This window comes from Chroicocephalus ridibundus, chromosome 4 (assembly GCF_963924245.1).
Source record: "Chroicocephalus ridibundus chromosome 4, bChrRid1.1, whole genome shotgun sequence".
NCBI classification, from domain to species: Eukaryota; Metazoa; Chordata; class Aves; order Charadriiformes; family Laridae; genus Chroicocephalus; species Chroicocephalus ridibundus.
The window spans coordinates 1,084,775-1,112,322 of record NC_086287.1 but is presented as its reverse complement, the minus strand read 5'-3'; the positions used below and the strand labels follow the sequence as shown (position 1 = coordinate 1,112,322).

The following is a 27,548-nucleotide window of genomic DNA, read 5'->3' as shown; positions in this document are numbered from 1 at the left end:
AGCTCCTGCCCCGCACGCCCTGCACCCTGCCCGGAGCGGGGCTGGCCCCGGGGGCGGAGGGAGGCGCCGGGCAGCCCGATGTCGGTGTTCCCCCCTCCCCCCCGCCGCGCTCCCGGGCGCAGCGGCAGCGCCGGGCCCACGCTCGCCCCGCGGCTATTGGCCGCCCGCGCCGGGTCCGCCTCCGCGCCCGCGCAAGCGCCGCGCGGAGCCGCGCCGGGGCGCTGCCGCCGCCGCCGCCGCGCCCGGAGCGTTCAGCACCGCGGGCTGCGGACAGCGCCCCGCCGCCGCCGCCGGCCATGGAGGCCGCGCCGGGCTCGCCGCGCCGGGAGCAGCGGCCCGAGGGGACCCGCCGCGGCCGCCGCACCGCCTCGCCCAGGTACGACCGCGGGGGCCGCGACGGCGGGGCCGGGGGCGCGGGGGCTCCCCTCCCCTCGAGGGCTGTGCCCGGTGCGGCGGGGACGAGCCGGCGTCCCGGCGGGTGAGAGCTGCCGCACCGCCACCACCCCCGGCTGTGTGGGTGTGGAGGTGGCCGGTGCCACCGGGGCGTCGCCGGAGCTGGGCACAGCCCCCCGGCCCCACTGAGGTGTGTCCCGTCCTCCCAGCGAGAGAGCGGGCAGAGCCCCTGGCTGCCTGCCGAGCTGCCCACCCCTCGGTTGGGGCTGGGCGATGTGGATGCTGCCTGGGCTGGTCCAGGCACACCATGCAGAGCCCACTCTGTTGGGGACGATGGCCTGGCTCAGCCTCCCTGGCAGGTTTTTATCCTGCAACACGGTGAGCTCTCCCTTCTGCAGAGACGGGTGAGCTATTGTTGGTGAAGCTCAGCATGTTTTAGTCTTCTTTGCGCTAGGCTCGGGGCAAGCACGGTTTTCACTCCAAAGATCTCTTCCATAAACCCCTGCAGCCCTCAGCTGCTCCCCGCTGCGCCATATGCTCCCCTACCTGCTGTCTTAAGCCAGGTTGGCAGCTACAAGCATTGTCATTTTGTGGAAACGTCAACAAGCCCATAATCATGGGCAAGGAGCCATCCCCAAATTTGCAAGCACATTGCCATTTGTTAGACTGGAGGCAGCAGATCTTCCGAGCTCTTCAGATTCTGTTTGGCCAGAGTGCACCCCGAGGTCAGCAGCACTCAAATTCCTTCTGAAAGCCAGAGAGTTTCGCTTCGGTGTGATACAGGATTTCCATGCTGAGACATCCCCACCTGCCTGGGGGAACCAACGGTGCAGTCTCTTTTCTTCAGACAGCTCTGAAGATCTCAGCCAGAGGCCAGTGTGCTTGTGGTGCTCAGTGCTCGCTGAGTGACTGCTACACATCCGGCAGGGGTTTAAATCTCGGGCCTGCAGTGGGGTCAGAGCTACGGCTGAAGCCCTGTTAGCTCTGCTTGCCTGAGTAATCCTTGCGCATTCAAACAGGGCTTTTGAAAGGAATGCTGTGGCCTGTAAGAGTTAAGTTACAGAGATGACTTAAGCCATCTGAAACAGGTGTATTTTGAATTTCACTCAGGCTGCTCACTCAGAAATTAAAATGTATGCAATAAAGTACAAGAAGATAGCGCTCTCACCCCTGAGCATGCGTAAACATAAATGCTTCTTTATGCAAGGCCCCTCATAGAGCCGCTAAAGGCTTAGCTCTCTAGTCCCCATCCTCTGGCCCCAGCTGATGCTCTTTATCATCAGTGCTCAATTCATCATCAGAAAAATACAGGTGTTTGAAAACACTGCCTGCCTTCTGGCCTTTTTCAGACTGGGATAGCAAGGTGTTGTTTTCCTTCCTCTTTTCATTTCATTTGTTTATTTTTCTTCAAAACAAGGCTTAGCAAACATGATTTTGCCAGCGCATTTCACACGGCCGGTGTAGACAGAACAAAGTGCACCCAGTCCTGCTCTGGCACTGGAGACTGGGAGCGGATCTTCAGCCCTTTGGGGCTGGCGGGATCCCACCACACACACCTGCACCGCAGAGCAGTAGCTGCCGGGGGTAAAGGCAAGGCTCTTCAGACGAGTCAATGGGGAGGATTATAAAACTAAACTTTCCTTGGCAGACTACGTGGGAAGCAGTGTTTTGCAGTCTCATTAATTTTTCATGATGATTTAACCTACTCAGGAGTCTCATTAACAAAAAGATTGTAGGTCTTCTCAAGGATATGCACTATCCTGCTGCTAGACTGAAAAAGCAAAACAAATCACAGCTAGCCAGGAATCTTTCGGTGCAGGAGGGCTTCACCCAGCCTAAGGAGGAGATGAATCGCTCGGGAGGTGCCCGTTTCTCCCTGTCAGCCAGACAGGGCAGCGAGATAACGAGGCGAGAGCGAAACGCATTGAACCCTTCCCTAATCCGTGGGCAATGGCACTCTCGGCTCCTTAGGAAACACAAGCAAAGGAGCTCTTTATTCTCGAGAGCTCCACTGCTGTTTTGCTGGTGGTACGTTCAAAGAGAAAACCTCTATTTAAATTCCATTATAAAACCCCATTCTTAAAAAGTCATTTGCAGCTCTCAAAGAAAAAGCCATTAATCTAGATGGAAGCTGACCTGTAGCACATGGGTTTAATTCAGAAAGATTTTTTTTTCATTTGGGAAAAGTTATACAGCTGATATGCAAGCAAAACCTTTCTAGAGTAAGAAAAAAAGGGCAAGAAAATAAAACCACTTTCTTTCTTTTTTATGAATGAAATTTTGCAGTGCGTAATCTCTAATTGAGCAAAGGTTCCCGGGGAAAAAGGGCTCTGGTTGTAGTCAAGACACAGACTCCTGCCCTTTCTCTTGCTTGTTTTTGTTTCCCCTTGAGATTCTTCTGTCAACAGGAGAAGTTGTGGTTTGACTCAGGCATCAGACAGCTCCATTCACTTGGTAGGTGTTTCCCATCTTTCATATGCAAAGTGCTGCTCTCCTGATCCTCTCCTTAGTATGCAGAGGGTGAGATATGCTTTCTATTAAAAAAAAGGAAGTGCTTATAGAAATACTCTTGGGATGAGGGTGGCATTAGGCAGACAATGAAGAAGCCATTCCTTCAAAACGCAGAATATTTTTGGTCCGTTTCTGCTCTCTCAGAGACGCATGCGCTCTGCTGCTGTGTGGCTCCGAGGGAAGCAAGACCTGAGACATGCCACAGAGATGGAGTGGCTGAGGAGAGGGATGGTGACCACATGCTCTCATTTCCCTGCCCCGCAAACCTTCCTCCGCCCGAGCGCAGCTCCGTGTGCTGGCAGCGACGCCGTCCCCAGGGGGAAGGAGCTGGGGGCAGGCAGCCGACACGGCGTGGTTCCAGCAAACCCTCTGGCTGGGGCCGCAGTGCTGAGCTGGTGGGGAGGTGGGCAGCTAAAGCCGTGTCCTGCTGACACCTTCTGCGGGGCAGAGTCTGAGCTTCACGGCGGGAGGCTGGTCTCTGGGGGGAGGGAGATAGCCCACGCCTTGGGGGGGACTCACAGCGTTCAGCCCTTGGCTCCTGCCAGACTCTGCAGTGCCTGCCACTGCCCCGCGGCCCAGCAGAGGCGGAATGGCAGAAAGCTGTCGCCTTAGAAATCTTGCCTGGTTTCTGGTGAGAAGAAGCTTCAGTCCTTTTGGTGGTTCCCCCACATGGAGGACTGCCTGTGCCCTGGTACTTGTCTCAGAAACGCACTGCTGCACTCCAAGTGGCTCGAGTCGTTCCATAAATTGGATTATTATACTGTCTAGACATCTCAAAGGAAGAGATGGGGAAGCAAATAGCGTGAGAAATGCATCTCCTTGTCATGGGTAACAGGAGCAGTTAACTCCAGTCTACCCCTTGCCCTACAGCTCCTCTTTTCCCAGCATCTCTTTGGTTGCATCCAGCTGAGCTTGAAGAAGAAAATGGAGGCTGTCAGGCTGCCCCTGTTGGCTTTTCTGTGGCTGGGACACTTTTGTCCACTCAGTCCCAAAAATGTCAAGCATCTGACACGGTTCCAGACTGGGAAGGAACATTTAAAAAAAATGTTTCGCTTCCCCTGATGTTAATCTTTGCTAGTGTCAGCGTGGCAAGCGGAGCCCAGTGCGGTGCTCTGCCCACCTCTTCTGCCTGACAGTAAACAGGTGTCACAAACTCCCCCACAACCATTTTTCTAGCATAGTTCAGGGTCCTGCAGGCCCAGAAAAGTAACAGTGATGTGGTTGCAGGCAAACAAGGACCAGCCTCCATCTCTGGTGCAGACCTCAGCAGATCAAACGTTAAGCCTGCTAGCACTATGGCTAATTGGGAGTGTAGCAGTGAAGACTCGAATTCTGCAGAGCTGCCAGCAGTGATTATCCAAACCCATCATTATTTGTGAGCTCCAGGTTTCCCTGGAGATTTTGGATAACCAAGGTCACATCGTCGTGGAGTTGGAGAGAGGCGAGCACAAGGCAACTCATACCCGGAGGGCGAGTGACAGAACTGTAATTGTCCAGTCTGAAAAGGAGATAATGAAGAAGAGTCACGAGTGAATGATTTGAACGAGCCCAAGTTATTCTAAAATATGAAGTCACTGAGCAGGCAGGGGTTTGAGTTAAGAGACAACGTGCGGGGGAAGGATGGAACTTGACAGTATTTCACAGCAAAGATGGTAAACAAGAAGAATGGGCTTTCAAGTGAAATATTAACATCAAATACATCAGCGTATGTGCTTAAAAACTGGAGGCAATCTGCGCTAGCCAAGAGTTTGTCATCTGCTTTCCCCACCAGGAGGTTTTGTAGCTGAGGGGTTTAATGGAGAAGGAATTCTTCACTGCCTGCTTCCTGCATCTCCCTGCCCATCGTCAAAGTGTGTTTTGTGAAAGTCTTTTTGTCCTGGCCGGTGTTAAATATTCACCATCAGCTGAGGCAGACGTGGCAGTAAAACCATCAGACTAATTTAGTTACAAAAAGCCTCTGGTCCCAATCCCCTATGCAGATCCAGGCGTTTAAATGAAAAATAGTTTTGGTTTTGCTTTTTAAAAAAAAAAATATTGTACAGATGTGGGAATACCAAAAGCCCAAGCTGTCAGAGCAGCAGTGTCTCTGTGAATTATTATGCATTGTAGGAAACCATCACCTATTTAAGTGTTAGAAAACCACTTAAATTAGGAAATTTAGGAATTAGAAAAAACAAGAGGATCAAGGTAGAGGGAAAACAGTAACTTAGAGGTATCAAAAAGGGAGTGAGAAAAGGTCTAGACCTTGCCAAAGCATAACCCTACCACAATCCCGGCTCTGATGAAAATTCCCTGATAGTGCACAGCTACGAACCCCACAGGAGACGTCCCTGCACTTCAGTGACTGGACACGTGGGAAGAGTGAGAAGAATTACACGTTCAGCCTGAGAGAGGGGACAGAGGGACTCTGCAGGTCAGCACTCCCAACCAAACCCTGTGTGTTTGGGATGTGGTGAGTAGCACCCCCCAGTCAGGTTGGTTCTATAATTAGTACAGATGGGCAGTGACTAATTAAAGATGTCATTTTATATGTTGACTACCACAGACGGCAATCTTTCTTTCACCTGTCTGCAGCGCAGCTGCCCTGTGCTGCGCCAGCAGAGCTGAATCCCTCCCAGGGCAGGGGTGGCTCTGATGAGGCTGTAACCACTCCAGAGAAGACTTGAGATGACATCTCCTAAACAGCTTTGCTGGCATTTGATTCATAATCTCATGTATTGCATTCATAAACACCAGCGACAAATTTGTAGTCTTCTGTTGTAAACTATCTTTATATAGAGCTGTAACACAAATCACGTGCTTGAAAGGCTGGGTAATCCTGCCCCTAATCCATCTGTGCCAGGACAGCGAGGACTTCAGGCAGTGTGGTTGATATTATTCGTTTGATAAATTCTGTGGGTGAGTGGGATATCATCGTCACAATCTGTTCAGGAACTCCTGCTCTGGCCAACAGCCCTCCCTCTTGCTACGTTGGTCTAGGTCAAGTCTCACTGGTATTTTGGGTTGCAGAGCAGAGGCAACCCAGCACTGGAACTGCTGGGGACAACCTCTTCTCAGTGGGGTGTGCACACATCTGGCTGCTGGTTTTCTGGTACCTGCTTCATTGCAAACGTTGACTTATTTCCAGCCACTTTGAATATCTGTTGTCATAGGGAACGTTAACGGTTGTGCAGATTCTGTCTGACATTGCTCTCTTTGGGTGTACGGCCTCTTCCAAGGACGCAAAGAAGCTCACTTACACAGATATACATCAATTTGCCATTTCCTCTCTCCTTCCTTGGCCACTACCAAAAAATATTCAGCAAAGGAATTTGATGACCCAAAATAAAATCTCCCATGTAGTTCCCCCCTCCTGCACAGCCCGAGCGTCAGAAAATCTGCATTTGAACGTCAGTTATTGCTTCTGAAGTCAGTGTCATTGTAATGAGGACCCATGAAGGTGCCACCCGGGTCTGTAATGGTGCTGCAGCTGTCTTCTGGCTCAAAAGCTAAAATTAGCATTGATGGTGGCTAAGCAGTCAAGATTTCTTTGTTCCTAGTCCCTGGAATGGTACGCTGTGCAAGTAGAGCTGAGTGCGATGTCTGTGACGTGAGTCTCCACTGGTATAACCGCCACCACAAACATCACTCTGCTGTGATGATTTTAATGAAATAAGCCCATTTTGTACAATCACGAAATATAGTTTCTCAGTGTTGATAAACTCAATTGCTGTTGGAAAGTACACAGCACAAGCTGCCAAGGCCAATATGGCCTTCTTTCTGGAAAGAATACCAATTTTCAAGCATTACTGAGATAATAGCATTCTTCATTTCCCTTTTGTCATTGATATTATTATGCCATTTAACTTTGGGTGCAATTCCAGAGACTTGTGATTGCTAAAATTCCGTCTTTTTCCGTGGCTATCTGAAAAAGAAATGAGAGGCACTCCGCAAATTTTCAAAAATATTCCCGTCTCAAACATTTTGCTTTCATTTTTTCCCACGTCGCATCAGGTGCCTCAGGCTAAAATTCATCTCACTGTAGTCTTGCTCCAGCACTCATAACTCTTTGATGACTTGAGACACTTTGTGATTCTCGCTGGCCTGAATCATTCATCATACTTAATCCTCAACTGCAGACGCTAGAGGAAGACATATAAGTCAGCTGTAGACACCATGGCACATGCCCTGAACAAGGACCAGAGACTACTGGTGTTTCCATACTGTGCTTTGTTTTCGAGCTCCAGATGGCGGGGCGCTGCTGAAACTCCCTGACGCCTTGGCCAGCTGCATCTCCTGAGACAGCAATTCCTAAGGCATTTTGGGGGTCAGTGTGACCTTGGTCTACTGTGTGTGAAGGTGGTTTTGGTGTCACGCAGACTAACCAGACTTCAAAGTATTATTCAAACTTGCCCCAAGCTAGCAAAACCTCTCAGGTTCCATAAATCAAGAACTGTAGGAACAGAATAATTTTTTTAATTCCTTGGAGAGAAGAGAGTGTATCCTGCAGAGACCTCATTGCTTGGGAATGGAAATCTGCAAATGTTTTGTCTCAGTAAATTGAGCAGTCAGAGGAAAGTCAAGCTTTAAAAGATCTTGAGAGATCCTAGCCCATCCCCTTCCTACACACCAAGACCAGTAACATCTGTTGCTGACACCCTTGGGAGTTGTATGTCTAAAACGATCCTGAAGAGCCCAGTGGAATCTGCCGGACCTGGGAGCTGTCAGGGCATGTGCCAGGCTGGAGGCTGAAGCCCCTTTTACACCGCCACAGCCATCAGTTGTGTTCGCGGAACAGTTCACTGTTCCGTTTTTTCAGTGCTGGGGATGATTCACTCTCCTACTTATCCCAAGGTGGAGCAGAGCCAGTCCTTCTGCAGCGCAATCAAAGTCATCTTCCCAAGAAGCGCAGATAATTGACCGTCTTCTTCATGTGCAGTCTCCTTTGGTGTCTGTTTCCCCAGATCTCTGTGTTTGCTCTGTGGTCCTGAGTCAGGACCCTGCCATTATCACCAGCCAGCGTGTTCTGCTCCCTCCACAGTGAAATAGCTTGGAGAATTGTTTGAGAGAACGTTACCCAATTTTTCAAACTTTTGGAGCTACACACCATCAGTTGGAGTGACTGAGTCATGGATGTCTTTATAAAAACCATACTCCAGCTCAGCCCTGAGAATGGCTCTTGGTACAGCAAATAGTGGGCAAAGTTTTACATCTTGTGTTATGTGGGAGGCCTCTGAGCGTCTCCAGTTTGCAGGATGCAATTTCCCTGCATGGCCTTTCTACTGCTTTGTTGTTTTACCATACCTTTATTTTCCTTCACAGAGAAAAACAAAATGCAGGACCTTGCCAGACCTGTCTCGCCATGCCAGAGATTGGGAACACCGAGCCCAGCTACAGTGGCACTTCCTGGGAAAGAATTTGCCCAGTCCATCACTGCCCCATTCCTGCATCCCCCAGGCTGGGGGGTGACCACCTGCCCTCCTCCAGCCACACGCTCGGGCCAGTCTCCACCCAGTCCAATGGCCAGGTGCCATCGAGCTCCCAGGACTCGCAGCAGCATCACCTGTATTACCCCTGCAACCAGCAGGAGCCCCGAGGCAGCTATGGCCTCCCCCCGCTCCCTGGGCACGGTGAGAGGCCCATGTTGTGTTCCCACCTTTCCAGCGGTGATCCCACGCCAGCTTCCCACCACGAGGCCTCAGAAACCCCCTGGAAACAGTGGTCCCCCGGGCAGCGACGGCCGGTGCAGCATCACGTTGTAACAGTCAGGTAAGAGGCAGGCGGAGAGCGGCTCAGGGGCTTTCAAAAAGCATCTCGTGAACTTTTGGGTGGGAAGCAGGAGGGGATGAGGAGGCTCTGAGTGAGGATGCACAAAACATGGTTTTCCTCTTCAGTTTGGGATGGCAGCTGCCCCACAATGCACGCAGGGATCCAGTCTGCTCTTGCCGGCCCTGTGGAGGGTGTACGGAGAGCTGCCATTCCCACCCCAGGAGAGGCAGGATTTGCTTCTCAAAGTGACTCGTTGGATAAAGCCAAGGTTGCTCCTAGATCATGCAGCTGTGATAATGCCCATCTTCTGTGATCTTTGTATTTTCTCCTTTTGCACTCCAAGACATCCAGCTGGCTAATCCTTTATCTTGGCAGAGTTTATTAGTGATAAGATCAGAGGTAATTTCTTTTTCTTCCCCCACTGAAGCTGCTGCCTGTGCTGGAAGGGAGAGGCAGCAGAGGGTAAGCACTGGCTACAGCTGAACAGTGAGAAATACAAAAGTGGGGACAATTATTTGGTTTTCCAGGTTGCGCAGCAACAAGGGTGTAAATTTTGTATTGTCCGTGACAGAATCGGGCAAACTGCACTTGCGTGGAGAGCTTGGGTGGTGGATGTTTCTCGGGCAGCGCTGTAAGGATGCGTAGGGATGGGCATCCCCAGCAGCCTGAGCTACAGCCTCTGCCCCTTCCAGCACCATCCGTCCTTGCTGCCTGTGCCTTTTGGAGCCCACTGTGGGCACCAAAGACCACAATCCCTTTGCTACCACAGCAGTAGCCACCAAAGTCCGACAAAAGGTGGCACAGGATTCCTTCCTTGCCTTTGCCCAGCCGTGCAGGGTTAGGTGCAAAAGCCCTTTATGGTCTCATTTTCTAGCCATTAACAGAGGATTTAATTTGCTTGTGTTTGCAGTGTGGAGCAATTGCAGCCAGAGGAATGGAGCCTGGATCCCTTTTAGCTCATATGCTATCAACAAAATTGTCAACTACAATCTCCGTAACAGGTTATTTAAGTAGGAAACGCAGCTGGATTGCAAATCCCTGGCAGAATGTGCAGCACTGGCAGACAGAAAAGTGATAACGTAATAATGCTAGAATGGGGTTTTTAATCCAAGCAAATCTGCTTGAGAAGCTATTGTGAGAGAATTAGCACAGGATGGGCACTGTGCTGCCAGAGAGACCTCTCTTTAATAATCTGGTGAGGATTTTTCTTTGCTCCTCTCTCTCCCAAATCTACAGAGCATCAGCGTGATGAGGAAAACATGATAGAATTTGTTACGCATGCCGCTGAGAGTGACTCTTCCATGGGAAACTCTCCTCCGTTGCTTTTTCATTTGTTCCATTTATAACAACCTGCCAGGAAGGATACGCTGCCACAAGGTCACCAGTTGCCTGCCCGGGACAGAGCAGGGCCATCTGCCCCACGCAGATGTCCGAGGGCAGCAGCACCTTCTCCCAGTTTAAGCCAAGAGCAAAGGGAGGAGGCAGCACTTGCTGAGCTGAGCTTGGCATGGCTCTGGAGGGAGGAGGAAGCCAGGGCTGGGAGCAGTTTGCTGGAAGCTGCGTTGCATCCCAAGACCGTGGGGACATTTCAGTGGAAACGGAGAGCAGAATGAAAGGTGCCTCAGATATGGTGAGCCGCTGAGGTGCAGCTTTTCTGTTGTCAGAGGAAAGCTTGCTCTTAGGGATTCATTAACAAACGTAACCTTGGATCCCTCTGGGGAAGTTCGTTCCTCAGAGCCCTACAGTTAGGAATGACAAATGCTCCTCTGTGAAGGAAACCCTGGTGAAATGTTTTCAGCAGCTCCACTGGGCTTCTGCTCCTCTAGACTGGACGAACACTGTCTTTGGAAGGGCCCGGGAAACAAATGAGAGCCACCTGTTTGGAAAATCCTTGCTGAGCTGAACAGGAAATAAAAACTATCTACAGGCATTGCTAGTCCAGCAGATGAAATTTAATAAAGAGGTATGCTCTTGTCAAGACACAATTTAAAAATTCAGTAGAAAAGTGCTTAAAACGGACAGATTTTCATGGATAGAGCTGTGGGATTACATTGCTAATGTCCATTACCTTCCACGGGGTTTTCTTAGAGGGGCAAAACCGAGGAGTGACTACGTGTCTTCCCATCCTGTTTGGTTAAAATGCCAATGGGAGAGGGAAAGACTCTGTTACTCATTAGACTAATCCACACAGTGCCAGTACTCCTGCAGCAATGGCTCAGCTTGGTGCTCTACAGCCCCTGACAGGGTGACCTCGCTCATGAACAGCACTGTGTCTCGTAGGAAAATAATAAATGATCACACCTTTTTTTTTTTTTCTGTCTGCAGACATGACAAAGCTTTCAGGATGCCAAAAAGGTATGTTTAATATCAAAAGCTTCCAGTCCTTCTACCCTATTATCATTGCTCTCCCACCCAGCTGTTACGAAAGGCAAGGTATTATTGCTGGTGACGTCCCTGGCCGGCACAGCTTCAGAGGCAAGGGCAGCGCTCCCCTCTCAGGGCTTCCCATCCGGGCGGAAAAATCTGCTTGCTTGTGAGATCAATTTAACCTGCATTAATGAATAGCAACACTGTCTTCAGACCTGTTCTTGGGGCAGGTGCCTGGCTCTAGTCCATACAATAGCTTTTGAGATATATATAACAATTCTATATGCATGTGTGTATATCTATATCTATATCGATATAGGATTAATCCAGCTTGGCCCACCAGATGAACAATCAGAACGACAGCCCACCCATGACATAAGTTCACCTTTTAAAAAGACAGAGGATTTTTAATACATTTCTCAAAATTAAAATAATTTGATTGCTTTCAACTTCTGTTTAAAAGCTGATTTTTGTAAACTATTTTTTCTGGAAGGTTGGGGTATCTTCCATCATCAGACACTGCAGCTGATTATTTTTTCTTTTTTTTTTGTTTTTCCCCTGGTAATTCGATGTGGAATCACCCAAAACAGCCTCCAGAAATTATGTACTCTAATGCGTGAAGGGCAATTTTTGTTCATTTTCATAGCAAAGACTTCATCTATGAAAACAAACTTGATAAAGCAGTCTTAAATTGAAAAAAAATACCAGGCCTGACCAAAAGTCATGTGGAAAGCTATTTGAAGGGCTTGTGATGATTTCTAATTACGAGGAATAGCTGCGTTATTTGACTGGGTGAAGCTGGAGGCAAGAGAAGCAAAAGAGCAGGCAAGCAGGAACATTACACCTTGAGGCTGATACGCACTGGCGCAGCCGCTCTAAAGCTCATAACTATTGCACTTCCCCATGAAGCTCAAATATTTGTCAACTATTTTTGAACAAAGAATTTCTTATATTTCAGAAATACATCAGAATACAGAAGAACTACCTAGAACCTGACAAAGCAGAGCAGGAACCCATTCCGGTATCTTATATCTCAACAGATATTTTTGAGGAAGACAAAAATCTTGAGGCAGTAAAACCTGCACTGGTAAAAAATCATGGGATAGTAACTCTGATAGATCATCCTATAGGAGACACAGTTTGTCCCAAAAGAAAACTAGACCTTGGATGGAAAATTTTAGGCCAGATCTTAAGAACAAAAGTAACTGGCAAGAGTTTTGGCCAGAGTAAGCTGGTTCTCTGGAAGGGTTTTGTTTGCATAGAAATGTCATTAAAAATATGTGTGCCACCATTCCACACTGATACGTGTTCCAGGCACAGCCCTGGCCTCTGGGCTTGTATGTGTTCTCCAAACCCCGAAGGAAAACTGGTCTGCTGCATTCACAATGCTCGTGTTGTAGGTTCAGCATTTGGTTTTGAGGCTGATAGCAGGGTGAGATTCCCTCATCCTGTGGATGCTGAAGCCACCTGTCCACTCCCTGAATGCTGCTGTCAATCCTAACACCAGTCACACATCCGATCGGTGGTTTCCATTGTTTTTTACTGTGCAGATGTCCATTCATTTCCCAACAGTAAGGCAGACCCCTATATAGTGAGTGAATTTAGACTAATGCCAACGGACTTGCTTTAGTTAGTGATCTTCAGAGGACCCTTCAGAATAGCCCAAGGACTCTCCAGGGTCCATAGGTCGAAAATCTACAGGCCAAACTGTTAGGCAGCCATTAGCTTACATTGCACGATGGGTAAAAAAAGGAAGAAGGTCTTTTTAAATGCAATCTTTTAAGTTAAATATTTAAAGCTTCATTTTGCCCTAGGATGCAAGAGTCTGGTTTTTATTATTTCTGATTGAAAAAGCAGGAAAATGTTCGGAGGCAAAATGTAATTACCCAAGTTAATTAGAATTGCCTGCAAGCATCCAGTTGGAGGTATAATATGTTCATTAATAGCTGTACTAGAGCCTCTAAGCTTTTCAATAAAGAAATGCTCAAACCAGAAAGCCCTAATTCTTTTACTTCCTTTTACCAACACTACAGTGGTTCAACAGCAGGTTTTGTGCTAACAGCAGAAGCGCCTTCACAGCTGCATTCTTCTCTCCTGTTGATTCCAGTTATTCTCAAATGATCGCGGAGTGGCCCATAGCCGTCCTGGTGCTGTGTTCAGTGACAGCTGTGGTTTGCACTTTAGCTGGCCTGCTTGTTGGAAATTTGCCCGACTTTTCAGAACCCTTAATGGTAAGTCCCTTCAGACAATACGTCAACATGAACGTAAGGAAAATCCATGGGCCAACCAGTGATATATTCTTTCTGCCATATGAAATGAGCCTATGCTGCCTTCCTTCTCTGCAGATAGAGGTGGCGAGGCAGGACAGTAAATCAAGAAGGACATTAAAGCCGCTAGCAAAAATGACCATGTTTATCAGTGATCTGCTGTCCTTAACCCACATCTTCACAACGTGCAACCAAAGCAGGATTCCTTCAGGATGAACACAATGTGCCAGAGTAATGCACAGCATTCGCTGTTTCTGTGACACCACAGGAAGAGCACAGCCTGTGCCAGCAGCAGCCACCTCTCAGCAGTGCTGTGGACTCGCACTACTGCCCTCACCCTGTATGGAGACACTGCCAGCACAAACTGGGATTGCTCCTTTTGCTCCCCTTCCACTGCTGGAAGGCTGGCGCTGCCCAAAAGCACTAGCCAGGCTGGGCGGAGGTTGGATGGAGGATCTGGCTTTGGCTCCTACAGCCTGTGTGGGAGGCTCTTGAAATGGAGAGGCTGCCCTGTTCCAAGCGTTGCTGCACAGGGTCCTGTTTTCCATGCAGAATCCCACATTTTCTAAAGTCATCCCTGTCTCTCGTTAATGGAAAAATCCTGAGAAAGAAAGAATAGACTAGAGTTTGTCCAGGAAGAGGAAAATTACTCCCATTTCTGTAAGTGACTATTTTACCTGAAGAGGAGGAGAAGAGCCTTATGAGATCAGGGAGAGAGAATTGTAGCCATCCTTGCCCAAAAAGGAAAGGAAAGGAGAAATTTTTCTTTCTGTCAGCTCTGGGATGCAATATTTCCAGGGAAAATTCAATTTGTGTATCTCTCCAAGATAGAGTAATAATCTCATACAGTTTCTGTGTCAAGGAGAAGGATTAAGGAGAGCTAAGCTAAGCTAAAATGCAAGCTGATGACAAAACCCTTTTCTTTGGCTGCAGGGTTTCGAGCCACGAGATACTGACATTGGCAGAAAGCTCGTTGTGTGGAGGAATGTAGAGAGCCACACAGGCTACAAGAAGACCTTTTCCCTTTCTCCCTATGCTGAGAAGAAAAGGTATTTAAGTTTGGTTATGGGGGTGTGAGGAGGATGTTGGCTGTAAAGTTACAGATTCGATGTTCCAAGATACCTATGTGAATTACAACATATATGCTACGCTTAAAAGTGATCAAGGCACTGGAGAGTTTAAAGGCTGTTTGCCTGCAGCAGACTTGGGCTCCCTATTCTTGAAACCGGGAATTAGGCTCTAAACTCTTCATGCATTCACGTCACTGTTTACCTTTAAGAAACCGCAGAGGCGACTCAGCATGTCTACACAAGCGGATGCCGTTTCTCACTTAGTTTCATGCAGTCAACCCAATATTGAAAGCTGCCATCCAAGCAGTGCTCTCTCAAGACTATGACACCTTTTATTGCTGCAGCAGTGTTATGTGTGGCACCAGAGCCCTGTCAGTGAACATAACTCATAGCCAGATGATCTCTAGTCACACAAATAATCTGATCTCTTGGTAGCTATGATGACATTGGCATTAGCAGAGGACAGAAGGCTGCCCAGGGAGAACAAGAAGCGAGGACACGGAGAATGGTGGAACAAATCTACGGAGCGGATGGTTTCTTTTGTGGTCCCCCAGGTGAGTGAAATCTTGATGGGGTCATAAGTATTGCACACCCAGAACTCAACAGCTCACAGAATTGTCAAAGTGGTTTAGGACACAGGGAAATGTTCTAAAAGTGCTCTAAGAAAGCAGCACATACAATACCACCCTGTGAAACCTGTGCCACCTTTTGGAAAGTGATCTTCCAGCACTTCATAACTGAGTGATTAGAAGAAGCTTGTTCTGAAATTCTGGAGAAGAGTAGAGTTCTTTCTCCTTAACTTTCTGCCATACTTCTTTTTCCCCTTTAGAAATATGCCTTAAAAGCACCAGTAAAAGGACTAATGTTTGCACAATTTACCCATATCAAAAGTGAATACTCTGAAAAAGTGACATACACCCCACTCCCTCTCTGTTCCCACTCCCTCTCTCTTTCCACTCCTTCCCTGTTCCTTCTTTTCTTCTTGAAAATGGAAGTGGCAGTAAAAGCTGGAGAGAAAAAAAGAGGAAAACTCCAAGACACCCAAAATTTGTCTCAGAATGGACTCTACTCAGTAGAATGCGATATTTCTACTCCCTTCCCTGCCTCTGCTTCACCTCTGAAACTAGTCAAACACCAAACCCTCAGGTCCTTGGGAGTTTCTGGCTGAACTCGAGCCCCTCTCTTTGTACGAGGGGTGCAGAACCAGACGCCAACACTCACCAAAAGCCTGCTGACCGCAGAGAGAGTATTTTGAAAATGTCCCAACACTGCTCTCCTGCTGCTGACAGATGGGCGAGGAGCAGAGGTCAGATCACACACGGCAGACCGTACCACTCAGGACAAACTACTGTCTTTGTGCCCTGCGTCCCTTCAGGGAGTCCTCCACAGCAGTCGTATAGACAGCAACATATGGTTTTTTTTCCATGCACAGAGAGTCTACTCCAAACAGCCTGCCTGATTCATCTTCATTACCTAATCCTTTTTAAATTTTTTTTTCTTCCTCTTTATTTCAGAAAAGAGCTATTCCCAGCTGGTATTTATGTCCACGACTGCTGGGAGTTTATGGAACTTGCAAGCTATTCAGTCCATGTGTCAAATTGAACAAGACAAGGTTAGTAATGTCAGGAAGAACGTATATAGATGCTGACTCTTTTCTGGCTGCCGTAATCTTTAACCACTAGCTGAAACAAAGCCAGACAAAAAATAACGTAAGCTACAGAACAGGTTTCAGCCTAGAGGACTCCAAAGCATTTTACCTACTTAGCAATACACAGGTGATTCCACCTGTCACTAAAGTCCAGCTGCAAAGTTGCAGCTGCCATTAAACAAGAATAAACGAACACTGGACAAGAGCTTGGTCCAGAAGCCAAAGGGGTCCATTAGAAGCTGCTGACAATTTTGGGCAGCAGAACCTAATTACCGAAATGGAGCTGTCATCTTGGAGACTGTGACAGCAAGTTTTGCAAGTGGCAAATTTAATTGGATTAGCTGTGCTTGCCATAGGATCCAAATTTTCAAATTGGAGGCTATAAAATATAAATAATGGGCAGGGTTTAATTTTTGCAAAAGGCTAGCATGTTTCAGTAACTGCAGCACTTGCAGCTCGTCACTGGGAGGATGGCAAGCCATGGCTTGTACACCCGGAGGGGAGGATTGCTGCACAGAGCAAGGAGCACTATGGGGCTGCAAGATGAAGCGTGCAGAGAGGGTCTGACATGATGCTCCCTCCTCTGTTTTTCAGATACGCTCACATGTCCACTTTAGAGACCTCTGCCAACGTACTGAAGCCAACGAATGCTGCCCAAGCTGGTCTCTGGGGAACTACATTGCTGTCCTGTACAACAGGTCATCTTGTTTGGACATAACCCAAGGAGACATCTCCCATACCCTGGCCCTCCTTCGTGCCTGTGCTCCAGACTACCACAAAGGCATCCTCACTCCGTCTTGCATAGGCCCTGAGTCTGCGAGACAGAAACACTCTCAGTGTGCCAAAGTCCCAGAGAAATGTACCCGCTTCAATGCCATTTACCAGCTTCTTCACTTCTTGGTCGACAGAGACTTTCTTAGTCCCCAGACGATGGAGTACCAAGTGCCATCTCTCAAATACAGCCTGCTCTTTTTGCCTACAAGGAAAGGTGCATCTATGATGGGGATCTACTTAGACAATCTTGAATCCTGGGATCTGTTTGATAACTATACATCTATCACTGGAATGGACCTGGGCCTTAAACAGAAACTATTCCAGCACTATCTTTTACTGGATACTAAGTATCCAGTCCTGGCAATATTAGCTATTTTTCTAAGCATTTCTTTTTATTTACGCTCAGTCTTTATTACCTTGATGGTCCTGCTCGCTGTTGTCAGCTCTTTAATGATCTCCTACTTCTTGTACAAGGTGGCCTTCAGATTCACCTATTTCCCTTTTGTAAACCTGACAGCAGTCGTCATTCTCAGCAGCATTTGTGCCAACCACACCTTTGTCTTCTTCGACCTCTGGAACCTCAGCAAGAGCCAGAACCCTTCCGCTGGGCTTTCCCAGTGGGTGAGTCAAACCATGCACCATTTTGCGTATCTCATGCTGGCATCGTGCTTCACAATGGGTGCTGCCTTCTATGCCAGCTACATTAGCAATATAATAGCCATCCGCTGCTTTGCTATTTACATGGGCACCTCCGTGCTGGTGAATCTGGTATTCATGATGACTTGGCTCCCTTCTTCGGCTGTGCTGTACGAGCGCTACATAGCAACGACCTGCGTTTACAAGCCAGAAGATTACTGGAACAACACCGGCCACAAGAGAGTCGCTCTCTCCCTCCATTATGTTCTCAGGGGTCTCCAGAACACGCTGTCTGAAACCTCCAAGCTGCTATTTGAAAAGCTTCTGCCTTGTGGGGTCATCAAGTTTCGGTACATCTGGATCTGCTGGTTTGCTGCCTTAGCGATAGGAGGTGCTTACATTTCCTGTTCCAACCCAAAACTCAAGCTCCCGACTCTCGAGACATCATCTGTCCAGGTGTTTAGACTGAGCCACCCCTTTGAGAGGTACGATTCTGAGTACTGCCACCAGTTCATGTTTGAGAGGCTGGAGCATGGAGAAGGGCAGCGTATGCCTGTCACGATAGTCTGGGGCATTCTGCCCGTGGATAACGGGGACCATTTCAATCCAAAAAGCAATGGCACCCTGGTGTCAGACATCACCTTCACAATCCAAAACCCTGATGCCCAGAAGTGGCTCCTCGAATTCTGCCAAAAAGTGAAGAACAAAACTTTCTATTACCCCGATGCAGAGCAGAAATCTACTGTGTGCTTCATGGAGGAGTTCCTCAGGTGGATGGACAGTCGCCAGTGCTCCCAGAGAGACCACAGCTTCAACCTTTGCTGTAACCAGTTCTCCTTCCCTTATGGAAGCGAAGTCTTCCTACACTGCATCAAAATGATGCTCCTGGAACAAGGCCGGGAAGGGGCAGAAACGTACGATCTGGGCCTCAGGTTTGACGGGGAGGGAAATCTCGCTGCCTTAGTGCTGCAGTTTCAAACTATTTATCACTATAGCTTCAACTACAGCAAAGCCAAACAATTCTATGAGGAAATCAACCTCTGGGTAACAGAGGAAATGAAAACTGCCCCCGTGGGGCTTCAGAATGGATGGTTTACCAGTAAACTAGAGCTATACAATCTCCAGCACAGTCTCAGCACAGAAACGATGGTGGTCATGGGGCTCTCCATAGCTATTTCCTTTGTGGTGCTGCTGCTCACTACCTGGAACGTTCTCCTTAGCGTTTTCTCTGTCACTGCCATTGCAGGCACTGTCCTGGTAACCGTTGGCCTTTTAGTCCTCTTGGAATGGCAGCTCAACGCAGTGGAGTCTCTCTTCATTTCAGCTGCAGTAGGTCTCTCCGTTGACTTTACCGTCAACTACTGCATCTCCTATCATCTGTGCCCCCACTCAGACCGCCTGAGCCGAGTGGCCTTTTCCCTCAAGCAGATGAGCTGTGCCACAGCCATGGCAGCTTCTGCTCTCTTCGCTGCAGGGGTCATTATGTTGCCTGCGACGGTCCTGGCATATAGGAAGTTGGGGATATTCATCATGATGATCAAGTGTATCAGCTGTGGGTTTGCCAGCTTCTTCTTCCAGTCACTGTGCTGCTTCTTCGGCCCAGAGAAGAACTGCGGGCAGATCCTTTGGCCTTGTGCCCACACCATGAAAGACTATTCCGATGACTCCGGGCTGAATGGAAGCTTTGCCTGTGGGGGGAGTGAGAAGCAAAACCGGTTGCGGAAGGTCCAGGAGTCCAACACTGCAAACGAGCAATATGAGCTCCAGCCCTTGTCCAGAAAACTCAGCGACAGTTTTGACAACAGCACTTCCACAAGCAAGCTGTCCAACCGGCCGTCAGTGCTCTCTGAAGACACGCAAGTTGAAGATAACAGATGCCCCAGGATAGGAATGACAGAGAGAGACAGAGAGAGACAGAATCTGCAGGAGACCCTTGGAGACCAGCAGGCTGACCTGTGCCAGTGTCCTGCCTTGCAAACTTCCTCTCCGTACAAGCACAGCAGCTCAGGAGCAGAAATTCACAGGGACAGACTCTGCCGAGATTGTCAATGTCGAAAATATGGCCCGAAAGCTTGGGATGGGTCTGGGCTGGACCATATCCAGCCGGCTGGCATGCAAGAAGAAGGGCAGCTCAATAAATCACAGTGCTCTAGTGACACTGCCCAGCAGCAGTCGGATTATACCTCAGACAACAGCCATCTCCCTGCTGCTGACATCTACAAAATTCACAGATGCCTTTGTTCTCTTGGCAGCTCCTTCGACATGCTCAACATCTCCAGTGAGACGTCGATTAGTGATTTTGAGCAAGGCCTAAAGCTTGCTGAATCAGCCAGTTCTTGTCCTGATGTCTTAGAGCTGTCTGATTCGTACAGTCAAACAGAGAGAGGTTACTTGAACGGCAAGAGAGATACCCTGCGGCTGGACCTGAGGGAGACTGTCTTTGATATCTCTCCAGCTGCATCGCAGCAGAACAGCTCTTCATGGAAAAACCGATACGGATTAGGGAGCGAAGGTCCAGTTGTGTTACCGAACAGCCAACCAGACATGCCCGATGTTTGGATCAAACGATCTAGCGCACAAAGTTCTGGTTACAACAGCTGAAACTCTGCAGAAAACAAACTGTCCCGCTATGGAAAGGGGAAGTCGAAATCTCCCTGGAACTGTAAATATCCGTCTTTTCCTCCCACCTCTCCTAGAGCTGAGACTACTTCTTAGTATGTCAGCTGTGCAAATACCTGTGTTTTCACAGAACCAGCAAATCTGATACTAGTGAGAGGATGTGAGATCAATCTTGATGGAGTACAAACCCTTTGACTTTCCAGTGTCTGGTGCCACATTCACAGCTGTACTGCAAAACTTATTGAGTAAACCTGTTTTCTCATTTCCTACAACGTGATTAGATTTTGTTTTCTTGTCATGGTCACATAGGAGGGAAATAATGGGGATATTTAACAGATATTTAACAACAGAGAAAGAGAGCTCATGTAAAAAATAAAAATAAAAAATCTCAAACCCACAACTATTGAAAGTCTAGATATCAAGTGAAGAGTGTATTGTTAATAATAAAAGAAAGTAATTTTCTACTCAATCAGAAACTGCTTTATGTGAAGTCCAGGTTCATGGATCTCATAAAAATAGTTCAAATACAAAAAAATCTTACCGAGACTTCTGAGTTGATACAGTCTCATACTGATCACGGAGGAGGCTGCAGAATCCAGCCCAAATCTATTTTCAGTAACAATTTCAGTTGGTTTTATCAGAAGAAATTCTAGTACTGCCAAAGATTTTCAGTGCGAGATTTCTCCTCTGAGAAAAGTGTCCCCGTCCCCTCAGTGACTCGAGTGCTTTTGTGTGTCGTCTTCATAGCTTGTTTCCACTCAAGGCATTCCCCACAAACATGTAACTTTTTAAAATTTGCATATCTGGTGCATCTTGAATTTTACATTTTTTCTCTACCAGAAACAAACAGGAAAACAAGCACTTCCTTGCCTTTATCTGTTTAAAAAGAGAAAACGTTCTCTATACAAGTTGACATAAAATAAACGCTTATGACAAACTTTCCTACATTTGAGTGATACTTCGTTTTCACCAGGAACACTGTGGTTCATTTTCTTCATCTTTTAAGCGCCTAATATATTTTCCAATATAACCAGCAAGAGGAAAATACACATCTTAAAAAGATTCGCCCCTTCTGACACCCACAAGTGGTTTTCACAGCTCGCTGGGAGATGGGCCACAACTGCCTGATGTCTTTTAAAGCTAGTAAATGCTTGAATGCTTGAAATATGCAAGGTACTTCAGTTTTGCGTTTTCACAGTGCCGTTTTCATTCTGGGTGCTCGGGCGGGTGTTTCGGCCAACCGGGCCGTCCTCGGGCTGGGAGCCAGCACTGACAGAAATCCTCCCCACGCGGGAGCGGCCTCCACGACTCTTTGGAGGGATTTCTCACCCATTTTAAAAACTGGGTTGGAAGACGCTGCAACAGCATTTAATAAACTAGGGAAACATTTTATACACGTGCACCCTTTCTCCTTGCAGGCTGGAAAGGCGATTTTAACCGCCTCAGGCGCCAGCGGCAGCACCAGCCCCCTGAGGGAACATCAGGGAGGGCCCACGGCCCGCAGCGCCCCCCGCACCCAAAGGCCACAGAGGCCTTGAGGGCTCCAGGCCTCGAGTGCCCAAACCGCAGGGCGAGGCGGCGGGAGGAAGGGAGGGTGGGACGACCCTCCCGGCCGACTGTCGGCTGCCCTGAGGGCGGCTGCGGGGAAAAAGCAACGTCCCCCCAGCCCAGGGAGCGCGTCCGCCACCCCTGAGGGAAGGGGCGGGAAAAAGCGCGCGCCGCCGCCGGGCGCCCTCCGCGCCTGCGCGCCGCCGGGTTCTGCGCATGCGCGGCGCCGCCGGACCGTTTGACGGCGGGTTCGATTCAAACGGCGGCGGCGGGATATGGAGGGGGGAACTTCTCGCATTCCCGTCTACGGCTTGTCCTACCGTGCCGGGCCGCCCGCAGGTGCGTACTCGCCCCGGGACGGGGGGAAAGAGGACTCCGCCCCGCCGTGGGGGAGCGGCGCGCTGGGATGCGGGTTAGGCCGGCGCGGAGCTCCAGTGCCGCCTTGGCCTGTGGTGGCCGTTGCAAAGTCTAATTACGGGCTTTATCCAACTATTTTGTCTCTAAGACTTCGACTAACGCTTTTTTGGCTAAGCGTGCACCCCGGGCAGTTGCCCGCTGAGGCACAATCTGGTGCGGGCCCAAGGGCCTGTATCTCCCCTCACTGAAGGTGGTGCCTGCTGAGGGTAAAGATATTTTATTTCAGAGGCTCTTACTTATAAAAGCTTTTTGGCACTACTTACAGCAGTTTGGAAATGTGACACACCCAGGCTTAACATTAAAAACGTGGGAGCTAGTCTATATCAGTGGGAACTCCCATGTTACAGTAATATCAATGTGCTTATGGGTATGTTGTTTGAAAAATGCTTACCTTGGGGGGAAAAAAAGACTCCTAAACCCACTGTGTGAACAAAGCTTTATATACTCAAACAGCTGTGCTTTAAAGCTGAACAAACTTTACATAGAAAGCTAGTTCTCTATAGTGTTGTTTTATAAGCGTGAATTGAAATACAAAGTTCTCTTAACTGAGAGTTTGAAGGGGGCTGTGCTTGTTTTGCTTCCGGCACTGAATGCTTTGCCTGGAGCCCTGTGCCATGCTGTCTGCTTGATATTGAGACCTCCTTTATTATCCTGCCTGTGTTACCACTTTCAAACTTCCTCTCATTAGTACCAGCCTGGTAACTATGTTTTAACACTGTCTACCAACTGAGCTATCCGTGGCTTGTTCTGGACCCTTAATCCTGGGTAAAGTTTGAAGACTGCCCTTAGTTGCTGCTACATTAAAGTCTCCGTTCTAGCCAGATATAATTGTGATTTACCTCAAATTGAAGGCATAAGAGATCCAGTAGTTCAGTGTATTGTGGTGATATCTTGTAGACTCTAGTGTTCTCATTGTTGTCTTCTTCTTGCAGAAATGCAAACGGCTTTTCCTTCAAAGAAACAATGCGTCGGCAAAACACCAGATCTAGAGTTCAACAAAGATCCCAATTTTAACTTTAGCTCAAACATTCCAGCAGATGGTGTCTTCAAAGCTACAAACCAAGGGTAAACGAAAGTGAAATATTGATGGATTTGTTACTTGGCAAATGTCCTAAAGATGGCTTAGCACTCTGCAGTTTTTGTCAAACTGACAGACTTGGTAATCACAGAATGGTGGGGGTTGGAAGGGACCGCTGGAGGTAATCTAGTCCAACGCCCTGCCAGAGCAGGGGCACCCAGAGCAGGTTGGACAGAAATGTGTCCAGGTGGGTTTTGAATATCTCCAGAGACAGAGACTCCACCACCTCTCTGGGCAGCCTGTGCCAGTGCTCCTCTACCCTCAAATTAATCTGCAAGAATACAATGATCTTTTTGTAATTGTATTTTACTTGTCTTTTAAGGTTGCCTAAATCTGCCAAGAAAGTGGAACCGCTTTCAAAAAAGACAGCTGCAAGAGGGTATGTTTCCTCAAATTTCTATTAGTTGCTGTCATGCAGTAATGTTCCCTCTTGGAAGGTTATAATGAGCTCTCACCCATCTACAGCCTTCTTGCCAAGCTTGCTGATTAAAGCTCTTGGTCAGAAACAAGAGCAAATGCTTCAAAAAAGAGCGCGTTTGTGGAAGCGTAAGAGAAAGTGTGTAACACTGATATTTTTGCCCCTGTATCTTTGATGTTTGACTCTACAGACCCCTCAACAGATACAAGCTAGAAGCAGAGCTGAAGACCAAGAATCAGCTGTTAGAAACAGCCAAACAGCAGCTACACTCCAGACTAACGGGAGCACAAGTAAGGAAAGGGGGAGGGAAATAAATAAATCATTGAATAATTCTTACGTTCTGATCCCTACAGGGTCAGATCAAAGGCTTTGTCTTGCTCATTTTCCTGTCTCCATCAGAAGTCAGTAGAGTTTGAGTGGGCTGGGTTTTCTCCTCTGAAACTCGTGTTGTCTGCTAGAACCTGGAAATCAGCAGAACTGCAGATGTATCTGGATGGATAATGCATCCAGATCACTGTTAATTAAGAGCTCTAATTCCATTTTAAACTCATTGTGGGAGAATATTTCAAGTTCACATCTATACACTCGCATGAAATTTTATTAAAACAGCCTCAACATTGCCAGATGCTTCCTAGCTACATCAAGAGAAACTGTAAATAATCACTTGCCACTGATGATTTGAGGTCTATTAATTCTTTTTCTTCTGTAGCTCCTAACATATGGTAGATAAGCTATTCAATTTCCTTGTCCCTTTTGCCCAGTCTCTCCTAGCTTTATTAACCCATTGCATAGCGTGGTGTGAAAATGCATACAGTATTGAAGATGTGAGTTCAGGAATGTGAATGGTCTCATTTTAGTAATGAAGAACACTACTGGGATTTTGGTCACTGCTGTGCACTAAGTCGGAGGGGCAGTGACCTCATTCTCTTCTGAATATTTAACGTGGAGCTCAGTTCATATAAGCTGATGTTTCTTCCTGCGCTATTGTGTCATATTGTTGCCTAATCTTTTAGTGTCTTTGTATTCTTCTGCAAGTTTTTTCCCATCTGCTCAGCACTGGTGAGGCCAAATGTGGAGTATTGTGTCCAGTTCTGGGCTCCTGGTACAAGAGAGACGCGGACGTACCGGAGAGAGTCCAGCAAAGGGCCACTAAGATGATTAAGGGACTGGAGGAAAGGCTGAGAGTTGGGACTGTTTAGTGGATTCTGTTTCAAACAGATTTGACTTTGTTGAATCAAGTTTAGATTCAGAATTGGCACCTCATTGTTCACCTCCTCTTACAGATCACTCTAGGACACACTTGGCACAATTTCTGTCATGTGCAAGAGGCCCTACTGGTAACCTTCAGTCGTATAAGCTCACTTTGTTTCCTAGTTGTCAGCCAGTTACTAATCTGCGAGGTGATTGTTCCTCTTATCTCACAGCTTGATTTCTTTAAGAGCCTTTGAGACCTCCTATGACGTGTTCAAAAAGCTTCTAACGCTATCAGCTGGATCACCCTAATCCACACGCTTATCGATTCTCTTGGAGAATCCCACTGAACTTGTGGGGTTGATCAGCTTACCCAATTGCCTGAACTGTGTAGGGGATAATGCTGCGGCTTAAAGATTCTAAGATGCCCTTTCCTCCCAGGTGTTTATATGCTCCTCAATACAACTTTTGAATTATTTATGTATATGAGAGGGAGCACAAGAAAAGAGATGCTGGGGTTGCCTAAAAGGAATTTATCTCTAGAATCAAATTTTTCTAGTAATTGCTGTGACATGTGGATGTGGTAAATGTATTAATCCTGTCCAGAAGCAAGAGGAAGGCTCTACAGCAGACTCATTTGCTGTGGTGGTAGAGACAGAAGGGCAAGGTCTGATTCCTGGTGCTAGTGGAGCACTTGTGATGCTAATGGCTTAACCCTTGGTATTACTAACGAGAAGAAAATCTCCTTGGAAACTTGATTCACTTACAACCTGTGTTAATGACAGGGCACTATCAAGGAGTTAAAGGAGGAAAATGAAGGCCTGGTACAAGAAGTTGAGAAGCTGAAGAAATTCCAGGAGACTTGCATGGTGATTTTAGAAAGCAGAAACATTGATCCTGGTAAGGACTAAGCACTTCTTATACCATTCCGGTACTTGTTCTTCAGAACGCTCCCTCCCTTTTGTGACTGTTTGTAAGACATTTGGACTCTGCTTCCTCATTAAGGAAATATTGCTGTAACTCCAGGGGATTTTATTTTTTTCTAGCTCAAGAGAAAAAACTACTTCCTGTAGTAGGCCCTGTTCTGGATAAACTTTGAAAATAGTTTATTCTCTCTTGCTATAGAAAGTTACTTTGAAAAGCTGTTCTTATAAGCAAAATTGTCTGTATATTAGAGTTTCACTAATGCATGTCATAAATTAGTTACAGGTAGCAACATTTTGGAGGAGGAAGAAAGGACACAAGAATGCCAGAAGCAGACAACGGTAAGAAAATTTTGAAATAGCGAAGGGGGTTAAATGGGCTTGGAGAAGTTTGTGTGCCACTGCCCTGGAAACAGCTGCTGAGACTTGCATTTGTTGGCATTATATTAAAGCGTTTTCCTTTTGGCTCTTCAGCTGTTAACCGAGAAGCTCATAGAAGAATTGAGGCTATTTAATCAAACAGCCACAAAGGAAAACGAAGAGCTTCAGGTAAGACTGTGACTTTGTTTCAGGCTCAATCAGGTCATGAGAACTTGGTGCTGGTAATGAGAACTTGGTGCTGAGTGAGATTCTGAAGGTTATTTTGCTCCTCCTGGCGTTGCTCTAGTCTCCAAACGAACCAGACGGTTTGTCTTTACGTGTGTTAAGGAAACTGTATGTGTTGCTCCTCTTCTAAATAGAGGGCTTAAAGCAAAGTTTATGGTGGGGCAACTTTAATTCTCATCTCAGTCATTTCAAGTTGTATTGTGTACAATTGAACTTGAAACAAGGTAGAAGGTGAAAGTGATGTTAATGACTGACAGCTTTCAAGTTTGGCTGTATCAGTTCCAAAGTAAAAGTGGATATTGGTACTGGGAATGGAGCTGTCTCTGCTTAGACCAGCTCCTCTTGAGAGACAGAGTTTTCCAGACTCTATTGCAAGTGACCGTAAGCCCCCAGAGCAGAGATCCACAGATCAGCAGAGCACTGATCCACAGTCTGGCTGTCACACTGGAATTCAGGAGATTTCATCCAAATTGGAAAGTGTTGCAGACCAGTGACCCCGGGTAGTCTCTCTGGGAGCTAAGTATGCAAGCACAAGCAGCTTCAATAATATTGTCTGTGTAATGACCAAAAGAGTCATTAAATTACAGTTCTACAATCCTTGGTAAGAAGCTTAAGAGCTAATTAATGAAATTGCTATTATATAAGACTTCCTAAACTTTGGTCACAGATAAATTGCCATTTTCTTCAAGGAGCCAAGGTAGAAGACATCCCAGTCAGGCGAGACTAATCATAGTTTAGCAGACAAGACTCTGCTAAAGAGTTCAAGTATTTTAGTTGGAGCTGCTTTTGGTACTTTGGTGTTGGTAAAATGCTGACTTCTCTACGCAGACAGCGATGGCCAAGTGGAAATCAGCAGAAGAAGGGAGCCAGCAGTCCCTGGAGAAGCATTCCTCCTTTCAAGGGGAAATTAAGGAATGTTCAGCAATACTTGATGAGTTGGAGCTGCTCCTGGCCATGTGAGGCACGAGGACAGACTGCATTGTCTCTCTTTTTGGATGTTTTACCCTTAGTTCGGTAGTCTCTACTTCACCAACCTCCTTCCTACGTTTGGTGGTCTGAAACCCCGAGCTGGTGATGGCTCTGGGGGACAGTGGATGGTGGGGACAGCGGCAGCAAGGGCTGACTGCCCGTGTGCCGAACGCTCCCGCTGCTCCTCCCAGGTCTGCCAGGGCTGTGCCTGCCCTGTCTCGCCGCACCCGGCGCCGGTGAGGGCCCGTCTGGCCCGCTCCGTCCCCGCGTTGTGATTATTCCCGTTTTTAACCCATTAAACGTGTCGGAAGGAGGAGACGCGCCGTTACTGCCCTTGCCGCACCGCTGAGCAGCTCCCCGCCCCA

At 47.6% G+C, this 27,548-nt stretch overlaps 2 protein-coding genes across 4 annotated transcripts; both read left to right on the top strand.

Moving 5' to 3' along the window:
* The first annotated feature begins 245 nt into the window (after positions 1–245).
* Positions 246–20,965, top strand: DISP2 (dispatched RND transporter family member 2). 3 transcript variants are annotated; one of them, XM_063332857.1, is made up of 8 exons: positions 246–376; positions 8,206–8,652; positions 10,978–11,007; positions 13,127–13,250; positions 14,220–14,335; positions 14,792–14,910; positions 15,871–15,968; positions 16,599–20,965. In XM_063332857.1, the coding sequence occupies exons 1-8, from the start codon at positions 297–299 to the stop codon at positions 20,013–20,015; spliced, it is 4,431 nt and encodes a 1,476-aa protein (XP_063188927.1). In that variant the 5' UTR covers positions 246–296; the 3' UTR covers positions 20,016–20,965. The 3 variants fall into 3 exon arrangements, with proteins under 3 accessions (XP_063188927.1, XP_063188928.1, XP_063188929.1); XM_063332858.1 differs by lacking the exon at positions 246–376 and having other exon boundaries at positions 8,544–8,652; positions 9,563–11,007; XM_063332859.1 differs by lacking the exons at positions 246–376; positions 8,206–8,652 and having other exon boundaries at positions 10,989–11,007; positions 13,053–13,250.
* An 828-nt stretch (positions 20,966–21,793) lies between these two features.
* On the top strand, positions 21,794–27,536 carry KNSTRN (kinetochore localized astrin (SPAG5) binding protein). Its single transcript, XM_063332104.1, has 8 exons — positions 21,794–21,920; positions 22,931–23,063; positions 23,399–23,455; positions 23,685–23,784; positions 25,471–25,585; positions 25,889–25,950; positions 26,083–26,157; positions 27,043–27,536. The coding sequence occupies exons 1-8, from the start codon at positions 21,857–21,859 to the stop codon at positions 27,172–27,174; spliced, it is 738 nt and encodes a 245-aa protein (XP_063188174.1). The 5' UTR covers positions 21,794–21,856; the 3' UTR covers positions 27,175–27,536.
* The last annotated feature ends 12 nt before the right edge of the window (positions 27,537–27,548 follow it).